Source organism: Pelophylax lessonae (genome assembly GCF_965119305.1).
Source record: "Pelophylax lessonae genome assembly, chromosome: 5".
Classification (NCBI taxonomy): domain Eukaryota; kingdom Metazoa; phylum Chordata; class Amphibia; order Anura; family Ranidae; genus Pelophylax; species Pelophylax lessonae.
Genome location: NC_138772.1, coordinates 563106399 through 563125195, shown reverse-complemented (window position 1 = coordinate 563125195; position 18797 = coordinate 563106399). Strand labels below are relative to the sequence as shown.

The 18797-nt window shown below is 51.2% G+C and overlaps 2 protein-coding genes and 1 long non-coding RNA gene across 8 annotated transcripts in view; 2 read left to right on the top strand and 1 right to left on the bottom strand.

Annotated features, from left to right (window-relative positions):
* The window catches only part of CHPF2 (chondroitin polymerizing factor 2), a 34538-nt gene extending 31935 nt beyond the window's left edge, over positions 1 to 2603 (top strand). For both annotated transcript variants that reach the window (XM_082258551.1, XM_082258550.1), the window contains one exon: positions 1320 to 2603. In XM_082258551.1, coding sequence (XP_082114677.1) covers positions 1320 to 2582 — 1263 coding nt within the window. In that variant the 3' untranslated portion in view covers positions 2583 to 2603. The remainder of the gene's footprint in view (positions 1 to 1319) is intronic.
* Positions 2604 to 8295: 5692 nt separating this feature from the next.
* LOC309556290 lies at positions 8296 to 9466 on the top strand. Of its 2 annotated transcripts, XR_014225312.1 has the most exons (4): positions 8296 to 8665; positions 8724 to 9141; positions 9231 to 9287; positions 9359 to 9466. It is a non-coding gene; the product is annotated as an uncharacterized lncRNA (long non-coding RNA). The 2 variants fall into 2 exon arrangements; XR_014225313.1 differs by lacking the exon at positions 9359 to 9466 and having other exon boundaries at positions 9231 to 9332.
* A 144-nt stretch (positions 9467 to 9610) lies between these two features.
* Positions 9611 to 18797, bottom strand: part of SMARCD3 (SWI/SNF related BAF chromatin remodeling complex subunit D3) — a 132432-nt gene continuing 123245 nt past the window's right edge. For all 4 annotated transcript variants that reach the window (XM_082258726.1, XM_082258725.1, XM_082258723.1 and 1 more), the window contains 5 exons: positions 13463 to 13560; positions 12693 to 12828; positions 11003 to 11125; positions 10761 to 10862; positions 9611 to 9747 (listed from right to left, as the gene is read on the bottom strand). In XM_082258726.1, the coding sequence (XP_082114852.1) occupies positions 9694 to 9747; positions 10761 to 10862; positions 11003 to 11125; positions 12693 to 12828; positions 13463 to 13560 (513 nt within the window). In that variant the 3' untranslated portion in view covers positions 9611 to 9693. The remainder of the gene's footprint in view (positions 9748 to 10760; positions 10863 to 11002; positions 11126 to 12692; positions 12829 to 13462; positions 13561 to 18797) is intronic.

The following is an 18797-nucleotide window of genomic DNA, read 5'->3' as shown; positions in this document are numbered from 1 at the left end:
GCGGCTGCCTCGAACTTATAAAGACTTGGTCACATGCTTCAGACGGCCAATCACAGCTACTAAGACATTTGCAGGCATGGCTGGGATGGCTTAAGGCACACCAGTTAAACGATTGTTGATTGGCTGTTGAAAGCCCGCCATGAAAAGAGCGCCAAAGCATGCAAAACCCGGAAATAAAACGACCGAACACGGATTTTTACCCGAACATACAGTAAAGTGTCCGTGTCCGTGTTCGGGTACAAAAAATCCAATTATTCGGTACGAACACGAATAATACAGTCCGTGTTCGCTCAACACTAGTGAGGAGTCAAACCAAGTCTCCATTATTCCCACAAGGTCTATGTCCTCCTCATGTACTAACACCCTCCCCCATACACTGTATATACACCGACACCCTCCCCCATACACTGTATATACACCGACACCCTCCCCCATACACTGTATATACACCGACACCCTCCCCCATACACTGTATATACACCGACACCCCCCCCATACACTGTATATACACCGACACCCCCCCCATACTTTGTATATACACCGACACCCCCCCATACTTTGTATATACACCAACACCCCATACACTGTATATACACCGACACCCCCCCCCATACACTGTATATACACCGACACCCCATACACTGTATATACACCGACACCCCTCCCCCCATACACTGTATATACACCGACACCCCCCCCATACACTGTATATACACCGACACCCCCCCCCCATACACTGTATATACACCGACACCCCCCCCATACTTTGTATATACACCAACACCCCATACACTGTATATACACCAACACCCCATACACTGTATATACACCGACACCCCATACACTGTATATACACCGACACCCCCCCCCATACACTGTATGAATACATATTTTCTGTATATATGTAAATATGTTTTTATTAAGTTGTAAATTTGTAAGATTTACAATGCCTTGCAATGGCTCCTCCCTCTGTGCTGGCCACTCCCCCTGTACACCCGGCTCCCCTATCGTAAGATATGAACTGGCGGTATTTTAGCATTACCTGAATTTGGTGGGCGTGTCGCTGTCAGAGCCAAAAGTGTTACAAAAGGTTCATGAATTTGGGGAAATACAATAATAAGAGGGATTAACAGCAGAAAAGAGGTGCAGCATCTTTATTGGGTTCCCCCCGTATTCCTCATAGTAACTGAACTCTTTCTCTTTTCTGATTGGCAGATGGAACACGTTGGGAGCTTTGTTGATAAATAGATCTGTAGTTGGCGGATGTGCCTGTAGAGGGCGCCCTCATCTCTAATTCTTCCTCTTTTCTCCTTCTTCAGGGTGAAATCCGGAACCTTTCCTCTCTGACCCCGGATGGAGAAGCCAGTCTTCTGTGGCCAGTCGGCATCAACCCGCCATTTACCCCAAAATCCCATTTTGACTTGCTGACTTGGGAATACTTCACCGAGACGCACACCTTCTCCTGCCACGATGGGGCCCCTAAGTGTCCCCTGCATGGAGTCTGGTTGTTGGACGTACAGCAGGTGCTAGAAGAGGCTCTGGAGCAGCTTAATCACCGCTATCATCCGTGGCTTCACTTCAGAAAGCGCCATCTGCTGAACGGCTATAGACGCTTTGACCCTACCAGGGGGATGGAGTACACCCTGGATCTTGTGCTGGAGGCCACCACTAAGAAGGGTCACGCCGGAGTAATCATTAAACGCCTTAGCCTACTGCGCCCCCTGGGCCTGGTGGAAATTCTTCCCATGCCATATGTGACTGAGGCCACACCAGTGCAGGTTGTGGTACCTTTGATGCCGGCTGATGCTGGCCACATTTCAGCTTTTCTTGATGCCTTTGCCACCAACCTTCTGGACCCGCAGGAGAACGTGGCCCTGACAGTGCTGCTGGTGTATGACGTGACCTCCTCGGGGCAGGTTCAGGATGTGTTTGAAGGGGTGCGGGGGATGGTGTCTGAATTGGAGAGCCGGTACTCCTTCCTCCGGCTGGAAGTGACCAGCGTCCGCACAGAGATCTCCTCCCAGATCCGTCTGATGGAAATTGTCTCCAAAAAGCATCCCATGGAGACCCTCTTCTTTCTGCTGAGCGTTTGGAGTGAAGTGACCGCAGAAGCCTTGAACCGCTGCCGGATGAACGCCATCAGTGCCTGGCAGGTCTTCTCTCCGGTTCACTATCAGGAATACAACCCCGATATGTCCCGTCATGGCTTTTCTGCCCCGCCATCCTCCGAATTCCTCCGTGATGGACACTTTGACCGCTTTTCCTCCTCAGAATTCTGCTTCTATAACTCTGACTTCATGGCGGCCCGGAACAGAATGGCCATGGAGGTGGAAGCACCGGAGGATGAGGAGGAGGATGGTACCGGCACCGAGCTTCTGGAACTGTTCCTCAGACACTCACAGCTGCACGTCTTCAGGGCTCTGGAGCCATCATTGTTGCAGAGGTTCTCCCTGAGGAAGTGCAGCACCCTCCAATCAGGAGAGAGTTATCATCGCTGTGTCATCAGCAATTTGGAGTCACTCGGATCTCGCATTCAGCTGGCTACGGCTCTCTTCAACCAGGACCAGACCAACAGCACCTAAACTGGGACCAACCCCACAGGAGCAGAGCAACAGAACCTAAACTGAGACCAGGCCAACAGCACCTAATCTGGGACCAGTCCCACATGACCAGACTAACAGAACCTAAACCGGGACCAGTCCCACCTGACCAGACCAACAGCACCTAATCTGGGACCAGTCCCACATGACCAGAGCAACAGAACCTAAACCGGGACCAGTCCCACCTGACCAGGCCAACAGCACCTAAACTGGGACCAGTCCCATCTGACCAGGCCAACAGCACCTAAACTGGGACCAGTTCCTCGTGACCCGACCAACAGCACCTAATCTGGGACCAGAGCAACAGCACCCAAACTGGGACCAGTCCCACATGACCAGACCAACAGAACCTAAACTGGGACCAGACCAACAGCACCCAAACTGAGACCAGTCCCACATGACAAGACCAACAGAACCTAAACTGGGACCAGACCAACAGCACCCAAACTGAGACCAGTCCCACATGACCAGACCAACAGCACCAAAGCTAGGACCAGTCCCACATTACCAGACAAACAGAACTTTAACCTGTCCTACCATGCTGGAGGCGTCTGAACTTCTGTGATTATCAAAATGCAAATAAAGCTATTTATATTTTACTATAAGTCGTTATAATGTGTTCCGTTGTGTCACTCGTCTTCCCATTTGTTGGCCGCCTGTAGACGTGTCTGGCTGATGATGTAAAGTCAGGGTTGGGGAGGAATATCCCTGATAGGTTCAAAGGGCAGTTTCTGAGGAACCTACAGAACAAGGTTGAGCTCCCACAGTGTCTCCAGGGAATGTATGGGTGGGGGATAATAGGAGCAACACCCTGTAAAAAAAGTTTTCACTAAGGGGTGAGAGGCAAAACTTGACTTTTGTTACTGACGATACACAAGGCCAAATATTGATCCAGATCAGACTGGAAAATAGAGGAGAATACCTTCTGGGATAGAGTTCCCTGCCTCACACCAGGATGAATTTCCTCGCTGGGTGTGATGGTAAACATTACGAGAAGTTGATTTCCTAGCTTTGAAAAGTGTAGGGATAACCAAATGAGTTGGGGCTCTATCTATCCTTCAACAGCCAGGCCGTGGACCGAACAGCCCAAGCCAGTGGTCTCAACTCCGGTCCTCAGGACCCACCAACAGGCCAGGTTTGCAAGATAACTAAATTTCATCCCAGGTGATCTCATTTGCTGCTCAGTGACTGCAGTATTCTAGTCTGCATCTCCCCAAGGTAATACTTAAAATCTGGCCTGTTAGTGGGTCCCGAGGACGGGAGTTGAGAACCACTGGCCTAAGCCAATGACTGAGAAGCAGGATGGTAAATCATTCCTTGAGATAGAGGTTCTGGGAGGGTCCATGGAGAGTCTGCCAGGAGTCTGATGAGGTTCGAGTACCACATCTCCCTGGACCAGTCTGGTTAAATGCGAATGCCTTCCACCCCGATTCTGCAGAGCATGTGATGAAGCCGTTTTAGAGGAGGAAAGGCAAAGATCAGGTGAACTGATTCCATGGAGTCACCAGAGCATCCGTTACCAAGGCTTAAGGATCCACGAATCTGGGGACAAACCTGCTCAGTTCCTTGTTTTAACTTCCACACCCAGCATCGCCACTTGCAGGAAAGGTCTAAAAACACCACTGTGTGAAGAGACCATTTTCCTGGGTTCATAAATTGACAACTGAGGAAGTCCACCTGCCAGTTTTCCACACCTGTGATGTGCATGGTGGTCCGGGCTGGAAGATGAAATTATACCATAGCCAGAATAAGATCTACTACTTTTTGAGACTTCTGGTTCATCTTCATGAATGTAAGTCAGTGCCTGAATCCTGGTCGAGTGACCTAGCAGCTGAGAGGTTCAGCGTTGAGGGGAATAATGGCACTTTTCCACTGCAAGTACCGGCTCGGCTCCACTTGGCCCTGCTTGGCCCGGTTTGGTTTTCCACTGCATGGTACGGTTTTGGAACAGTTCGGTACGGTTTGCCTTTCCACTAAAGTAGCACTAAAGTAAGTGGGTGGGATAAAGATTCTCTGACCAATCAGTGGCTAGTAGTGACAAACAGTCAAGGCTGCATGCAAAGGATTGTGGGATATGGTACCGGTATGTTCCTCTTGGAACCACAACTGAGGTGGTACTGTTTAGAGAGCCGTACCGTTCAGTTCCATGTAGTGTAAAAGCGCCGCCGTACCGTACCGAACCATTCCTACACCGTACCATGCGGTACCAGCAGTGGAAAAGCACAAAAGCGAGCCGAACCGTTCGGTTCCATGCAGTGGAAAAGCGCCATAATTTAATCTTTTTTAGGTTCCAGAGTGTTGAGGCAACCAAGTGCCTTGCACCAGAAGTGTGTTTAGGACCCCTCCCCAGCCTGTCTGGCCAGCATTTCTTTTGTAAGAACCTTACAGACCAGAGGGAGAAAGAATTTATCCATCTCCAGAGCTGGAGACTTGTGCCTCACCAGGTAAGAGCAAGCCTTGCTTTGGAGGTCAGGTGCATGAGATGGTCCAGAGACTGAGTGATTTTTGACCACGCAATCAGAATTTTGAGTTGCAATGTTATAAAATTAAATTGGGCATATGGAGCTGCTCTGAAAGAGGCCACCGTCAAGCCCAGAACCTTAATGCAAAACGTTGGTTGGCTACTGGTCTGTAGCTTTTAAACCTGGGAGCAGAGAGTTTGGAGCTTTTTCTGTAGAAGAAAAACCATGGAAAGAACTTTCCAGGAGATGCTTTCAGATACTCCAAGCAATGATTTAATTGCAGTGCTGACTTTTGGGGGTTCAGGATTCACCCAAACGTCTGCAGAGTGTGAACAGTTGGTTGGATATTAACCGAGTCAGTGCTGACTGTTCCCTCAGTAGGGACTCATCCAGGTATCCTATATTTGGAATGCCCTGAGAGCAGAGCAAAGCAAGCTCAGAGCCTTGCACTATGTTGAAACTCGCAGTGCAAAAGTAAGGGCAATGAACTGGTATAGTTTAGTGTCCAATGAAAAATGCAGGAAGCCTTGATGAGATGGGAACATGGGGACATGGAAGTAGGCATCCTTGGTCCACTCTCCACCAACAAGATGAAGAAATCCGCTCTCCAAAAAAAGCATTGAGCATTAAATTATTTAATGTATAAGGTGATCCATTGTCCCACCAGCCCTAACCTTTAGTTTTGAGTTTAGCATGCGGTCTGCGACCTGTCTGGAGGGACGCTAGAATGCGGCACTAGCACAGCAGCCAAAGTGGCCGACGCAGACAAGACTGGCCCATGCATGTATGTATGTATGTATGTATGTAGGGACACCGGGAATGCCAAGCAAACATAGCAGCGGTGGCAGCCTACACATTGACAAGCCAGGCAAATGTACGTCTGGAGGGATGCCCAGGCTGCCATGTTTGAAAAGCACCAGCAGCAGGGAATGTAGGGGCACCAGGTAAGTAAATGCTGCAAGGCTGGATCTAAGGGGGTGCTGATTTAAATTGCTCCCCCCTGAGTCACCCACCCAGAACCCCACAAAGCACATACATAGGCTACATTCACACTGGTGATTAGGACTGGTGCAAATTGTAATGGCAGCTCTCAGCGGGAAGATGTGGCTGCTGGCCCCATTCACTATAAACCCATTCCATTTTAGTTGAATAAAATACGACTAAAATCAAAATAACATTTTAGTCAAGAGACTACGAGTAAAACTAAACAGAAATTTGACGTCCCAAAGAACACTGCCTGAAAAGCAGAAGCGATGAATCCATTGTAACCGGCAGGCGAAGGTTACATTCCATTTTTTCATCAGGAATAACTTCTTACGGATAGCAGATTCTGTCATTCATCCAATAAGCTGCTCCTGACCGCCCTCTACTGGAATATTGTGTTAGGAATGTGCTGTGATTGGCTTCTCGGTTTCTCAAGGTAATACAAGGTTCAATGTTCTTTATCTGTGATTCTCCATGACAATAGTGGTGATGATGATGGGGATAATAATGAAGGTGATGATGGGGATAATGATGATGATAGTGATAATGGTGGTGGTGATGATGTGGATAGTGGTAGTGATGGAGGTAATGAGGATGATGGTTATAGTGGGAGTTATGGTAGTGGTGATAGTGATGATGACAGTGGTCATAGTTACATAGTTTGTGAGGTTGAAAAAAGACATCAGTCCATCCAGTTCAACCTATGATGTGTGTGTGTGTTTGCTGCTAACCGTACATTGTATACCCCCTGTATGTTGTACATTGTACACCCCTGTATGTTGTACATTGTACACCCCCTGTATGTTGTACATTGTATACCCCTGTATGTTGTACATTGTATACCCCCTGTATGTTGTACATTGTATACTCCTGTATGTTGTACATTGTATACCCCTGTATGTTGTACATTGTATACCCCTGTATGTTGTACATTGTATACTCCTGTATGTTGTACATTGTATACTCCTGTATGTTGTACATTGTATACCCCTGTATGTTGTACATTGTATACCCCTGTATGTTGTACATTGTATACCCCTGTATGTTGTGGTCTTTAAGTGATGATAGTAGTGGTGATGATGGTAATGATTATAGTTGTAGTGATGGTGGTTATGATGGTGATGAGGATGATGGTGGTTATAGTGGGAGTTATGGTAGCAGTGGTACTGGTGATAAGATGGTGATAGTGTTAGTGATGATGATGGTGGTTATAGTGGGAGTTATGGTAGTGGTGGTAATGGTGATGATGATGGTGGTGATAGTGATGATGATGGTGGTTATAGTGGGAGTTATGGTAGTGGTGGTAATGGGGAGGAGGATGGTGATAATGATAGTGATGATAGTGGTAGTGATGATGGTGAACTCTCATATGCCGGCTCCGATTCTTCTCACCGTACACTCGTTCCTTATATTATGTGAACACACCTTTTAGTTTTTTAATAAATCTTTATGGAACTGAAGAGAAGAAGGAAGAAGAATCGAGTTTGTTTCTGGAGAGATGTCCATTCTCTGAGAACACCAACAACAGCACCCAAGGGCCATTGTCCAGCCTCCCCTGAAGGCAGCAGTATAACCCAATGTGCCTGAATTACTCATGCTAGCCTCTTAGTGTACGATATGGAATGACTCACGGTTTGATATTTATTCAATCAATAATTTATTATTCCTTCCCTTCCAGGCCGAGTGTTTCATGCTGCCCCTTCCTACCCCCATCACTTAACTTTACTATCCATCAGGATCAAGCTGAAAGGAGCCGCTCTGTTTCACTGGGCCTGGAATGGATTTTTCACAGTCAGTTCATGGTGATGTGCGGATGGCCGTGTCTCCCTAGGCCGCTGCCTTTATGGGCTATACAGAAATCCAGCCTCTCATACAACAAGTCGGACACGTTGGTAGAAATTAGTTTATTTCGATGTCACTTAGTGACTCTACACACATAGCAGCTACACCGGTAACCACAGTCCTATCTACCTGCACAGTACTAACTAACAGCCCCACTAACCCGCCCTGTGCTGACCACTCACCCACATGGCCGGGAAACCCAAGGAGACATGGAATAAGCTCACCCACTGGGGCAGGGGTCTGTGTGTTGGGGGAGGGGAGCTTTTTGGGTCTGGATAACATCATTTGGATCTGTATGTGAAGGGGGTGATGGGGACTGGGACAAAAAGGGGGGGGGGTGACTATGCAAGAGATTTTTGAGTTTGGATTAGATCTCTAGTGTTTGGGTGTAGTCGGGGGGGGGGGGGGGGTGCCTTGACTCAGGCAAAACATTTTGGGTCAGAATTACATCATTTGGTTCTTTAGTCTGGTAGGGAAGGGGTGAATCGGGCAGAGATTTTTGGGTCTGGATTACATAGTTTGGGTCTTTATCCAAGTGGGGGAGGGGTGAGTTGGGCGGAGCTTTTTGGGTTTGGATCAGATCTTTGGGCAATTATAAACACATTGAACGTTGACTCAGGAATGTTGAATACGAGAGAGATCATCTTCATAGATCAGATCGTGTCCCATGGGATGTCCCTCCCGATTATTGGTTCTTCTAAGCAGATGGGTCTCCCTATTACCAGGATCCCTGGTTATCGGGGGTCTCGCCCCGATTATTGGAAACTCGCCCCGGTTGTCGGGATCTCGCCCCGATTATTGGAAACTCGCCCCGGTTGTCGGGATCTCGCCGCAGTTATCGGGGATGGGGATTATTTGGGAAATCTTCCGGCCACATTTCGGGGTGGAAAGTAATTCTTCTATAAAGCAAATTGTATTTTTTATACAAAAGTAAAAACGGAAATCTCTTCTGATGTAGAAAAACGTTCTTTTCTCAGTCAGCGCTGCGGGGTAGACATGAAACTGCTGTCCCTGTATACAAAATAATACTGAAGAGGCTATCCTGCCTGGAGGGGCCAACCTTTCTGGAGGAGATATCCAGCCTGGAGGGGGTATCCAGCCTGGAGGGGCCAACCTTCCTAGAGGAGATATCCTACCTGAAGGAGGTATCCTGCCTGGAGGGGGTATCCAGCCTGGAGGCGCCAACCTTTCTGGAGGGGGTATCCTGCCTGGAAGGGCCAACCTTCCTGGAGGAGATATCCAGCCTTGAGGGGGTATCCTGCCTGGAAGGGCCAACCTTTCTGGAGGAAATATCCTGCCTGGAGGGGGTATATTGCCTGGAGGGGAGGTATCCTTCCTGGAGGGGGTAACCCGCCTGGAGGAGGTATCTCGCCTGAAGGGGGCAACCTGCCTGGAGGAGGTATCCTGCCGGGAGGGAGAAACCTGCCTGGAGGGGGTATCCCACCTGGAGAGCTAACCCACCTGAAGGAGGTATACTGCCTGGAGGACCCTGAACGGAGAGGTCCCTCCCTCATCCTCACAGCTCTAGCTTAGTCCAGATGCATTGTGGGCTCCATGCTGAGGTTCTGCACACTTTACACAATGGTCAGTAATACTTCTAGAACATGAATTGGCACTTCTCAGGCAGCCTAAACATCGTAGAGGTAAGAATGTCTCTTGGGAGTAAAGTGTTGGAAAGAGAGGAGAAAGAGGCATGCAGAGAGCCCAGGACAAGGCGGCATGGGGAAGTCGGTGGTTGTCCTTTTTGGATTGGTCAGGAGTGAGGGCCATAAAGGACTCCAATACTGGAACTAGCAGTTCAGGAACTATGTGTTTCGAACCCCCAGAGATTGCTCCAATTCTTGTCTTCTCTGCTGGATCTGAAAGAGATGACAGTAAGGTGAGTCCTCCCATGGAAACCTACCAAACAGCCTATAGATTCCAGGAGGTCACTATTCAGCCCTAAACTTAACTGTGTTCTGGGGAGGAGAAGTTTTGATAACCAATGATTTGTAAGATACATAACAAAACATGATGAACATATAGCGCAGTAAACATCTGGAGACGGCCATGCTGAACCTTCTCTATAGGGATACACATGGTATATGGAGACGGCCATGCTGAACTTCCTCTATAGGTACAAATGGTATATGGAGACGGCCATACTGAACTTCCTCTATAGGTACACATGGTATATGGAGACGACCGTGGCTAACCTCCTCTATTAGGTACACATGGTATATGGAGACGGCCATACTGAACTTCCTCTATAGGTACACATGGTATATGGAGACGGCCATACTGAACTTCCTCTATAGGTACACATGGTATATGGAGACGGCCATACTGAACTTCCTCTATAGGTACACATGGTATATGGAGGCGGCCATACTGAACTTCCTCTATAGGTACACATGGTATATGGAGACGGCCATGCTGAACTTCCTCTATAGGTACACATGGTATATGGAGACGACCGTGGCTAACCTCCTCTATAGGTACACAGGGTATATGGAGACGGCCATGCTGAGGCTCCTCTATAGGGTTTCACATAGTATATGGAGACGGCCATGCTGAACATCTTCTATAGGTACACATGGTGTAAGGAGATGGCCATGCTGAACTTCTATAGGTACACATGGTATATGGAGACGACCATGCGTAACCTCCTCTATAGGTACACAAGCTCCAATAGACATTTTGATTCCTGCTATTGTAATGCAATGAATATGGACCGTGCTCAGGCAGCAGTGAGGGGGCCAGTGAGTGCGGGCAGATGCTTTCCCTGTCTCTGTGGTTTGTTTCTTGGAATAGATGGTCTCATAGTGACATTTTGGGCAAGATGTTGACTCTCCCACATGTAGGGGGTCACAAAAGGATTAGGACATCTCACCTTACAGTAGAAGTAGCGGCTGACCGCCTCCTGTGACCAGGGTTCCTGGTAGAAGTCGGCTCTCCGTTCCTGTTCCGGGTTCCCCACGACATCAGTCATGATCTAAAAAGAGAATAGAGGAAGAGGGGTCACACATTGTGATAAGCGGGGTCACACATTGTGATAAGCGGGGTCACACATTGTGACAGGTGGGGAAGTCATAATGGAGGTCAGGTGAGGTGGAGAGAATTTTGTTCTCTTACTTTGAGGTCTCGGCTCTGGGACAGAAGCCAGTCTTGGATATATCCTTTTGGATCTCTAGAAAAGCTTAACATGAAATCTCGCTGAATTTTCAGTTGGTTGATGGACTCAATGGTTTCATGGATCTAGAGATGAAGAAATCAGATAGGAATCAAACAAGAAACATCACAACAGGTCCAATGATATTTCAGTTGGTGGAAACCGCCATCAGCCCTGAGGACACACCAAGGCCATGATGGCGTCTAGTGAATGTTCCACCTCCATAATTATCAACTTTCAGGGATAGGAAGGAGGGACACCTTTCAGCACAATGTATATAGACAAAGGACACACCCCCTATTACACAGACTAGGAAGAATGAATACGCAAAAAATGGTTGGTTAAACCCACAAGTGGCTTTAGATGGTTTTGGATGAGCGAGGGAGGGTTAGAATCTCAGTCAATTTTTTATTGTTGCCTGTGTCCCCATTTGGTAGACTTCTCCTCATTTCATGTTTATTTGATGGGCATAAAACAGAACAGGATGTATGAGTAAATCTCCCAAAAGAAGGAACTAATAGTTGTAACAGAGTTAGGAAGCAATGAGAGGAGTTTGGAAGTGTTGGGGTTGGTAGAGTTTGGAAGTGTTGGGGTTTGGAGGGGTTGGGGTTGGCAAGTGTTGGAGTTGGGAAGGTTTTGGAAGCGTTGGAGTTGGGAAGGGTTGGGACAGTTTAGAAGTGTTGGAGTTGGGAGGATTTGGGAAGTGTTGGGGTTGGGACGGTTTGGAAGTGTTGGAGTTGGGAAAGGTTGGGGTTGGGAAGGCTTTGGAAGTGTTGGGGTTGGGATGTGTTGGAAGTGTTGGGGTCGGAATGAGTTGGGAAGTGTTGAGGTTGGGAAGGGTTGGAAAGGTTTAGAAGTCTTGGGGTTGGAATGTGTTGGAGTTGGGCTGGTTTGGAAGTGTTGGGGTTCGGATGATTTGATAAGTGTTGGGATGGTTTGAAAGTGTTGGATTAGGGAAGGGTTGGGGTTAGGACAGTTTAGAAGTGTTAGGGTTGGGAAGTGTTGGGATGTGTTGGGGTTGGGATGAGTGGGGAAGTGTTGGGGTTGGGAAGAGTTGGGAAGTGTTGGGGTTGGGAGGATTTGGGAAGTGTTGGGGTTGGGACAGTTTGGATGTGTTGTAGGTTGGGAAGGGTTGGGGTTGGGAAGGGTTTGGAAGTGTTGGGGTCGGAATGAGTTGGGAAGTGTTGAGGTTGGAAAGGTTTAGAAGTCTTGGGGTTGGAATGTGTTGGAGTTGGGCTGGTTTGGAAGTGTTGGGGTTGGGATGGTTTGAAAGTGTTGGAGTAGGGAAGGGTTGGGGTTGGTACGGTTTGGAAGTGTTGGAGTTAAAAGGGGTTTGGCGGTGTCAGGTGGTTAGGGAAAGGGTGGTTCGGAAGTGTTGGGGTTTGGAAAATGTTAAGGTTTAGGAAGGGTTGAACCTTTTGTCAGAATCGTATAGGTTCTATGGGTCTCCAAACTTTCTGAACAAGGGGCCAGTTTATGGTCTTTCAAACTTTAGGGGGGGCCGAACTTTAGCAATTTAGGGAGTAATAGTACCCCATTGTTCAGGTCAGTAGCAGGAATTATGACCATTGTTGGTGTCAGTGGGAGGAATAGTGTACCAAGGGTCATCCAATTCTCTATACTAGGGTCTACAGCTCAACCCAGCTGCCCTACCTTGTTGTCCAGTGCAGAGATCTCCTGTTGGTTTGCTGTGGACAGCAGAAAACTGCTCATCTGGCTCTTCAGAGGATCCTCTACCTCCACATCGATGTCATAGCATGCGGTCTTCTTCTGGTCTGTGGGATCCACACTGCACAGACATCATCAACATTAGACAGATATCTGGGGAAATGTCCTGAGATCTATAGACATACCCACCAACTTCCTGAGATAACACAATGGATCTAATCCTGCAATGCCCCCCAGAGACACAGACTATGAGGCATAACCACACAACATATAACTGGATAAACCCACTAGTAAAAATATCTCTGCTTTTCCTTTACACCACATAAGTATGTACGAATGTGGAGGTTGGATGAAAGGTTTAGTGTAGGAGAATATTTCTGGTAATTACCACATTCATTATAGAGGTCTACACATCAGACCAAAACTAAGGACACCTGAGGAGGACAGAGAATTTGGTTCTATGAGAAGGAAAGTCCCTACGAATCAGGGACAGAGAGGACGACTATGAGGCAAGGAACCACATGGAGAGCAATCATAACCAACTTCTATAGGCCAACATACAATATTCTCAGGAAATATGATCCCCGACACCATATAGGACAACGTGACAGTGTGGTCCCCAGCCATGTAGCTGGGGGAGGGGTTGTTGGCATCTCACCTCCAGCATTTTCAGTGCTCTTACAATTATTGAACAAGTCCTCAGCTATAGCCATTGTTCCTCCCGGTGAAGGAAGCCCAACATGGAGGAAACTCACCTGATAACATGATTGATAACTATGGGGTCCGGAGGAAGGAGCAAGTTTGTCAGTCTTTGGGGAATCTCAGAGAACTTCAGTCGTGGACAGTCAAATATCTGGAAAAAAGTAGAAAAGAGAAAAAAGTCTGTAACTGTCAGAAAAAGAACATATTTAATTTGAAAAAAAATCTATAGTTTTCTACAATGTTATCTGTAGAGAAGGTGTGATCGGTGTAGGGGGTGTGCGGTGTGATCGGTGTTGGGGGTGTGCGGTGTGATCAGTGTAGGGAGTGTGCGGTGTGATCAGTGTAGGGAGTGTGCGGTGTGATCAGTGTAGGGAGTGTGGGGTGTGATCGGTGTAGGGGGTGAGCGGTGTAGGGGGTGAGCGGTGTGATCGGTGTAGGGGGTGAGAGGTGTGATCGGTGTAGGGGGTGAGGGGTGTGATCGGTGTAGGGGGTGAGCGGGGTGATCGGTGTAGGGGTTGTGATCGGTGTAGGGGGTGAGCAGTGTGATCGGTGTAGGGGTTGTGATCGGTGTAGGGGGTGAGAGGTGTGATCGGTGTAGGGGGTGAGCAGTGTGATCGGTGTAGGGGTTGTGATCGGTGTAGGGGGTGAGCGGTGTGATCGGTGTAGGGGTTGTGATCGGTGTAAGGGGTGAGTGGTGTGATCGGTGTGGGGGGTGAGCGGTGTGATCGGTGTAGGGGGTGTGAGGTGTGATCGGTGTAGGGGGTGAGAGGTGTGATCGGTGTAGGTGGTGAGCGGTGTGATCGGTGTAGGGGGTGAGCGGTGTGATCGGTGTAGAGGGTGTGCGGTGTGATCGGTGTAGGGGTTGTGATCGGTGTAGGGGGGGAGCGGTGTGATCGGTGTAGGGGGTGAGCAGTGTGATCGGTGTAGGGGGTGAGCAGTGTGATCGGTGTAGGGGGTGAGCAGTGTGATCGGTGTAGGGGGTGAGCAGTGTGATCGATGTAGGGGTTGTGATCGGTGTAGGGGGTGAGCGGTGTGATTGGTGTGGAGGGTGATTGGTGTGAGGTGTAGGGGGTGATCGGTGTGAACGGTGTAGGGGGTGAGCGGTGTGATTGGTGTGGAGGGTGATTGGTGTGAGGTGTAGGGGGTGAGCGGTGTGATCGGTGTAGGGTGAGCGGTGTGATCAGTGTAGGGAGTGTGGGGTGTGATCGGTGTAGGGGGTGAGCGGTGTGATCGGTGTAGGGGGTGAGCGGTGTGATCGGTGTAGGGGGTGAGGGGTGTGATCGGTGTAGGGGGTGAGCAGTGTGATCGGTGTAGGGGTTGTGATCGGTGTAGGGGGTGAGAGGTGTGATCAGTGTAGGGGGTGAGCGGTGTGATCGGTGTAGGGGGTGAGCAGTGTGATCGGTGTAGGGGTTGTGATCGGTGTAGGGGGTGAGCGGTGTGATCGGTGTAGGGGTTGTGATCGGTGTAGGGGGTGAGTGGTGTGATCGGTGTGGGGGGTGAGCGGTGTGATCGGTGTAGGGGGTGTGAGGTGTGATCGGTGTAGGGGGTGAGAGGTGTGATCGGTGTAGGGGGTGAGCGGTGTGATCGGTGTAGAGGGTGTGCGGTGTGATTGGTGTAGAGGGTGTGCGGTGTGATCGGTGTAGGGGTTGTGATCGGTGTAGGGGGGGAGCGGTGTGATCAGTGTAGGGGGTGAGCAGTGTGATCGGTGTAGGGGTTGTGATCGGTGTAGGGGGGGAGCGGTGTGATCGGTGTAGGGGGTGAGCAGTGTTATCGGTGTAGGGGGTGAGCAGTGTGATCGGTGTAGGGGGTGAGCAGTGTAGGGGGTGAGCGGTGTGATTGGTGTGGAGGGTGATTGGTGTGAGGTGTAGGGGGTGAGCGGTGTGATCGGTGTAGGGGGTGAGCGGTGTGATCGGTGTAGGGGGTGAGCGGTGTGATCGGTGTAGGGTGAGCGGTGTGATCAGTGTAGGGAGTGTGGGGTGTGATCGGTGTAGGGGGTGAGCGGTGTGATCGGTGTAGGGGGTGAGCGGTGTGATCGGTGTAGGGGGTGAGGGGTGTGATCGGTGTAGGGGGTGAGCAGTGTGATCGGTGTAGGGGTTGTGATCGGTGTAGGGGGTGAGAGGTGTGATCAGTGTAGGGGGTGAGCGGTGTGATCGGTGTAGGGGGTGAGCAGTGTGATCGGTGTAGGGGTTGTGATCGGTGTAGGGGGTGAGCGGTGTGATCGGTGTAGGGGTTGTGATCGGTGTAGGGGGTGAGTGGTGTGATCGGTGTGGGGGGTGAGCGGTGTGATCGGTGTAGGGGGTGTGAGGTGTGATCGGTGTAGGGGGTGAGAGGTGTGATCGGTGTAGGGGGTGAGCGGTGTGATCGGTGTAGAGGGTGTGCGGTGTGATTGGTGTAGAGGGTGTGCGGTGTGATCGGTGTAGGGGTTGTGATCGGTGTAGGGGGGGAGCGGTGTGATCAGTGTAGGGGGTGAGCAGTGTGATCGGTGTAGGGGTTGTGATCGGTGTAGGGGGGGAGCGGTGTGATCGGTGTAGGGGGTGAGCAGTGTTATCGGTGTAGGGGGTGAGCAGTGTGATCGGTGTAGGGGGTGAGCAGTGTAGGGGGTGAGCGGTGTGATTGGTGTGGAGGGTGATTGGTGTGAGGTGTAGGGGGTGAGCGGTGTGATCGGTGTAGGGGGTGAGCGGTGTGATCGGTGTAGGGGGTGAGCGGTGTGATCGGTGTAGGGGGTGAGCGGTGTGATTGGTGTGGAGGGTGATTGGTGTGAGGTGTAGGGGGTGAGCGGTGTGATCGGTGTAGGGGGTGAGCGGTGTGATTGGTGTGGAGGGTGATTGGTGTGAGGTGTAGGGGGTGAGCGGTGTGATCGGTGTAGGGGGTGAGCGGTGTGATCGGTGTAGGGGGTGAGCGGTGTGATCGGTGTGGAGGGTGATTGGTGTGAGGTGTAGGGGGTGAGCGGTGTGATCGGTGTAGGGGGTGAGCGGTGTGATCGCTGTGGAGGGTGATTGGTGTGAGGTGTAGGGGGTGAGCGGTGTAGGGGGGTGAGCGGTGTGATCGGTGTAGGGGGTGAGCGGTGTGATCGGTGTAGGGGGTGAGCAGTGTGATCGGTGTAGGGGGTGAGCAGTGTGATCGGTGTAGGGGGTGAGCGGTGTGATCGGTGTAGGGGGTGAGCGGTGTGATCGGTGTAGGAGGTGAGAGGTGTGATCGGTGTAGGGGGTGAGGGGTGTGATCGGTGTAGGGGGTGAGCGGGGTGATCGGTGTAGGGGTTGTGATCAGTGTAGGGGGTGAGAGGTGTGATCGATGTAGGGGGTGAGCAGTGTGATCGGTGTAGGGGTTGTGATCGGTGTAGGGGGTGAGCGGTGTGATCGGTGTAGGGGTTGTGATCGGTGTAAGGGGTGAGTGGTGTGATCGGTGTGGGGGGTGAGCGGTGTGATCGGTGTAGGGGGTGTGAGGTGTGATCGGTGTAGGGGGGGAGCGGTGTGATCGGTGTAGGGGGTGAGCAGTGTGATCGGTGTAGGGGGTGAGCAGTGTGATCGGTGTAGGGGGTGAGCAGTGTGATCGGTGTAGGGGGTGTGAGTTGTGATCGGTGTAGGGGGTGTGCGGTGTGATCGGTGTTGGGGGTGTGCGGTGTGATCAGTGTAGGGAGTGTGCGGTGTGATCAGTGTAGGGAGTGTGCGGTGTGATCAGTGTAGGGAGTGTGGGGTGTGATCGGTGTAGGGGGTGAGCGGTGTGATCGGTTTAGGGGGTGAGCGGTGTGATCGGTGTAGGGGGTGAGCAGTGTGATCGGTGTAGGGGGTGAGCGGTGTGATCGGTGTAGGGGGTGAGCGGTGTGATCGGTGTAGGAGGTGAGAGGTGTGATCGGTGTAGGGGGTGAGGGGTGTGATCGGTGTAGGGGGTGAGCGGGGTGATCGGTGTAGGGGTTGTGATCGGTGTAGGGGGTGAGCAGTGTGATCAGTGTAGGGGTTGTGATCAGTGTAGGGGGTGAGAGGTGTGATCGGTGTAGGGGGTGAGCAGTGTGATCGGTGTAGGGGTTGTGATCGGTGTAGGGGGTGAGCGGTGTGATCGGTGTAGGGGTTGTGATCGGTGTAAGGGGTGAGTGGTGTGATCGGTGTGGGGGGTGAGCGGTGTGATCGGTGTAGGGGGTGTGAGGTGTGATCGGTGTAGGGGGTGAGCGGTGTGATCGGTGTAGGGGGTGAGCAGTGTGATCGGTGTAGGGGGTGAGCAGTGTGATCGGTGTAGGGGGTGAGCAGTGTGATCGGTGTAGGGGGTGTGAGGTGTGATCGGTGTAGGGGGTGTGCGGTGTGATCGGTGTTGGGGGTGTGCGGTGTGATCAGTGTAGGGAGTGTGCGGTGTGATCAGTGTAGGGAGTGTGCGGTGTGATCAGTGTAGGGAGTGTGCGGTGTGATCAGTGTAGGGAGTGTGGGGTGTGATCGGTGTAGGGGGTGAGCGGTGTGATCGGTGTAGGGGGTGAGTGGTGTGATCGGTGTAGGGGGTGAGCAGTGTGATCGGTGTAGGGGGTGAGCGGTGTGATCGGTGTAGGGGGTGAGCGGTGTGATCGGTGTAGGGGGTGAGAGGTGTGATCGGTGTAGGGGGTGAGCGGGGTGATCGGTGTAGGGGGTGAGCGGGGTGATCGGTGTAGGGGTTGTGATCGGTGTAGGGGGTGAGCAGTGTGATCGGTGTAGGGGTTGTGATCGGTGTAGGGGGTGAGAGGTGTGATCGGTGTAGGGGGTGAGCAGTGTGATCGGTGTAGGGGTTGTGATCGGTGTAGGGGGTGAGCGGTGTGATCGGTGTAGGGGTTGTGATCGGTGTAAGGGGTGAGTGGTGTGATCGTTGTGGGGGGTGAGCGGTGTGATCGGTGTAGGGGGTGTGAGGTGTGATCGGTGTAGGGGGTGAGAGGTGTGATCGGTGTAGGTGGTGAGCGGTGTGATCGGTGTAGGGGGTGAGCGGTGTGATCGGTGTAGAGGGTGTGCGGTGTGATCGGTGTAGGGGGTGAGCAGTGTGATCGGTGTAGGGGTTGTGATCGGTGTAGGAGGGGAGCGGTGTGATCGGTGTAGGGGGTGAGCAGTGTGATCGGTGTAGGGGGTGAGCAGTGTGATCGGTGTAGGGGGTGAGCAGTGTGATCGGTGTAGGGGTTGTGATCGGTGTAGGGGGTGAGAGGTGTGATCGGTGTAGGGGGTGAGCAGTGTGATCGGTGTAGGGGTTGTGATCGGTGTAGGGGGTGAGCGGTGTGATCGGTGTAAGGGGTGAGCGGTGTGATCGGTGTGGGGGGTGAGCGGTGTGATCGGTGTAGGGGGTGTGAGGTGTGATCGGTGTAGGGGGTGAGAGGTGTGATCGGTGTAGGGGGTGAGCGGTGTGATCGGTGTAGGGGGTGAGCGGTGTGATCGGTGTAGGTGGTGA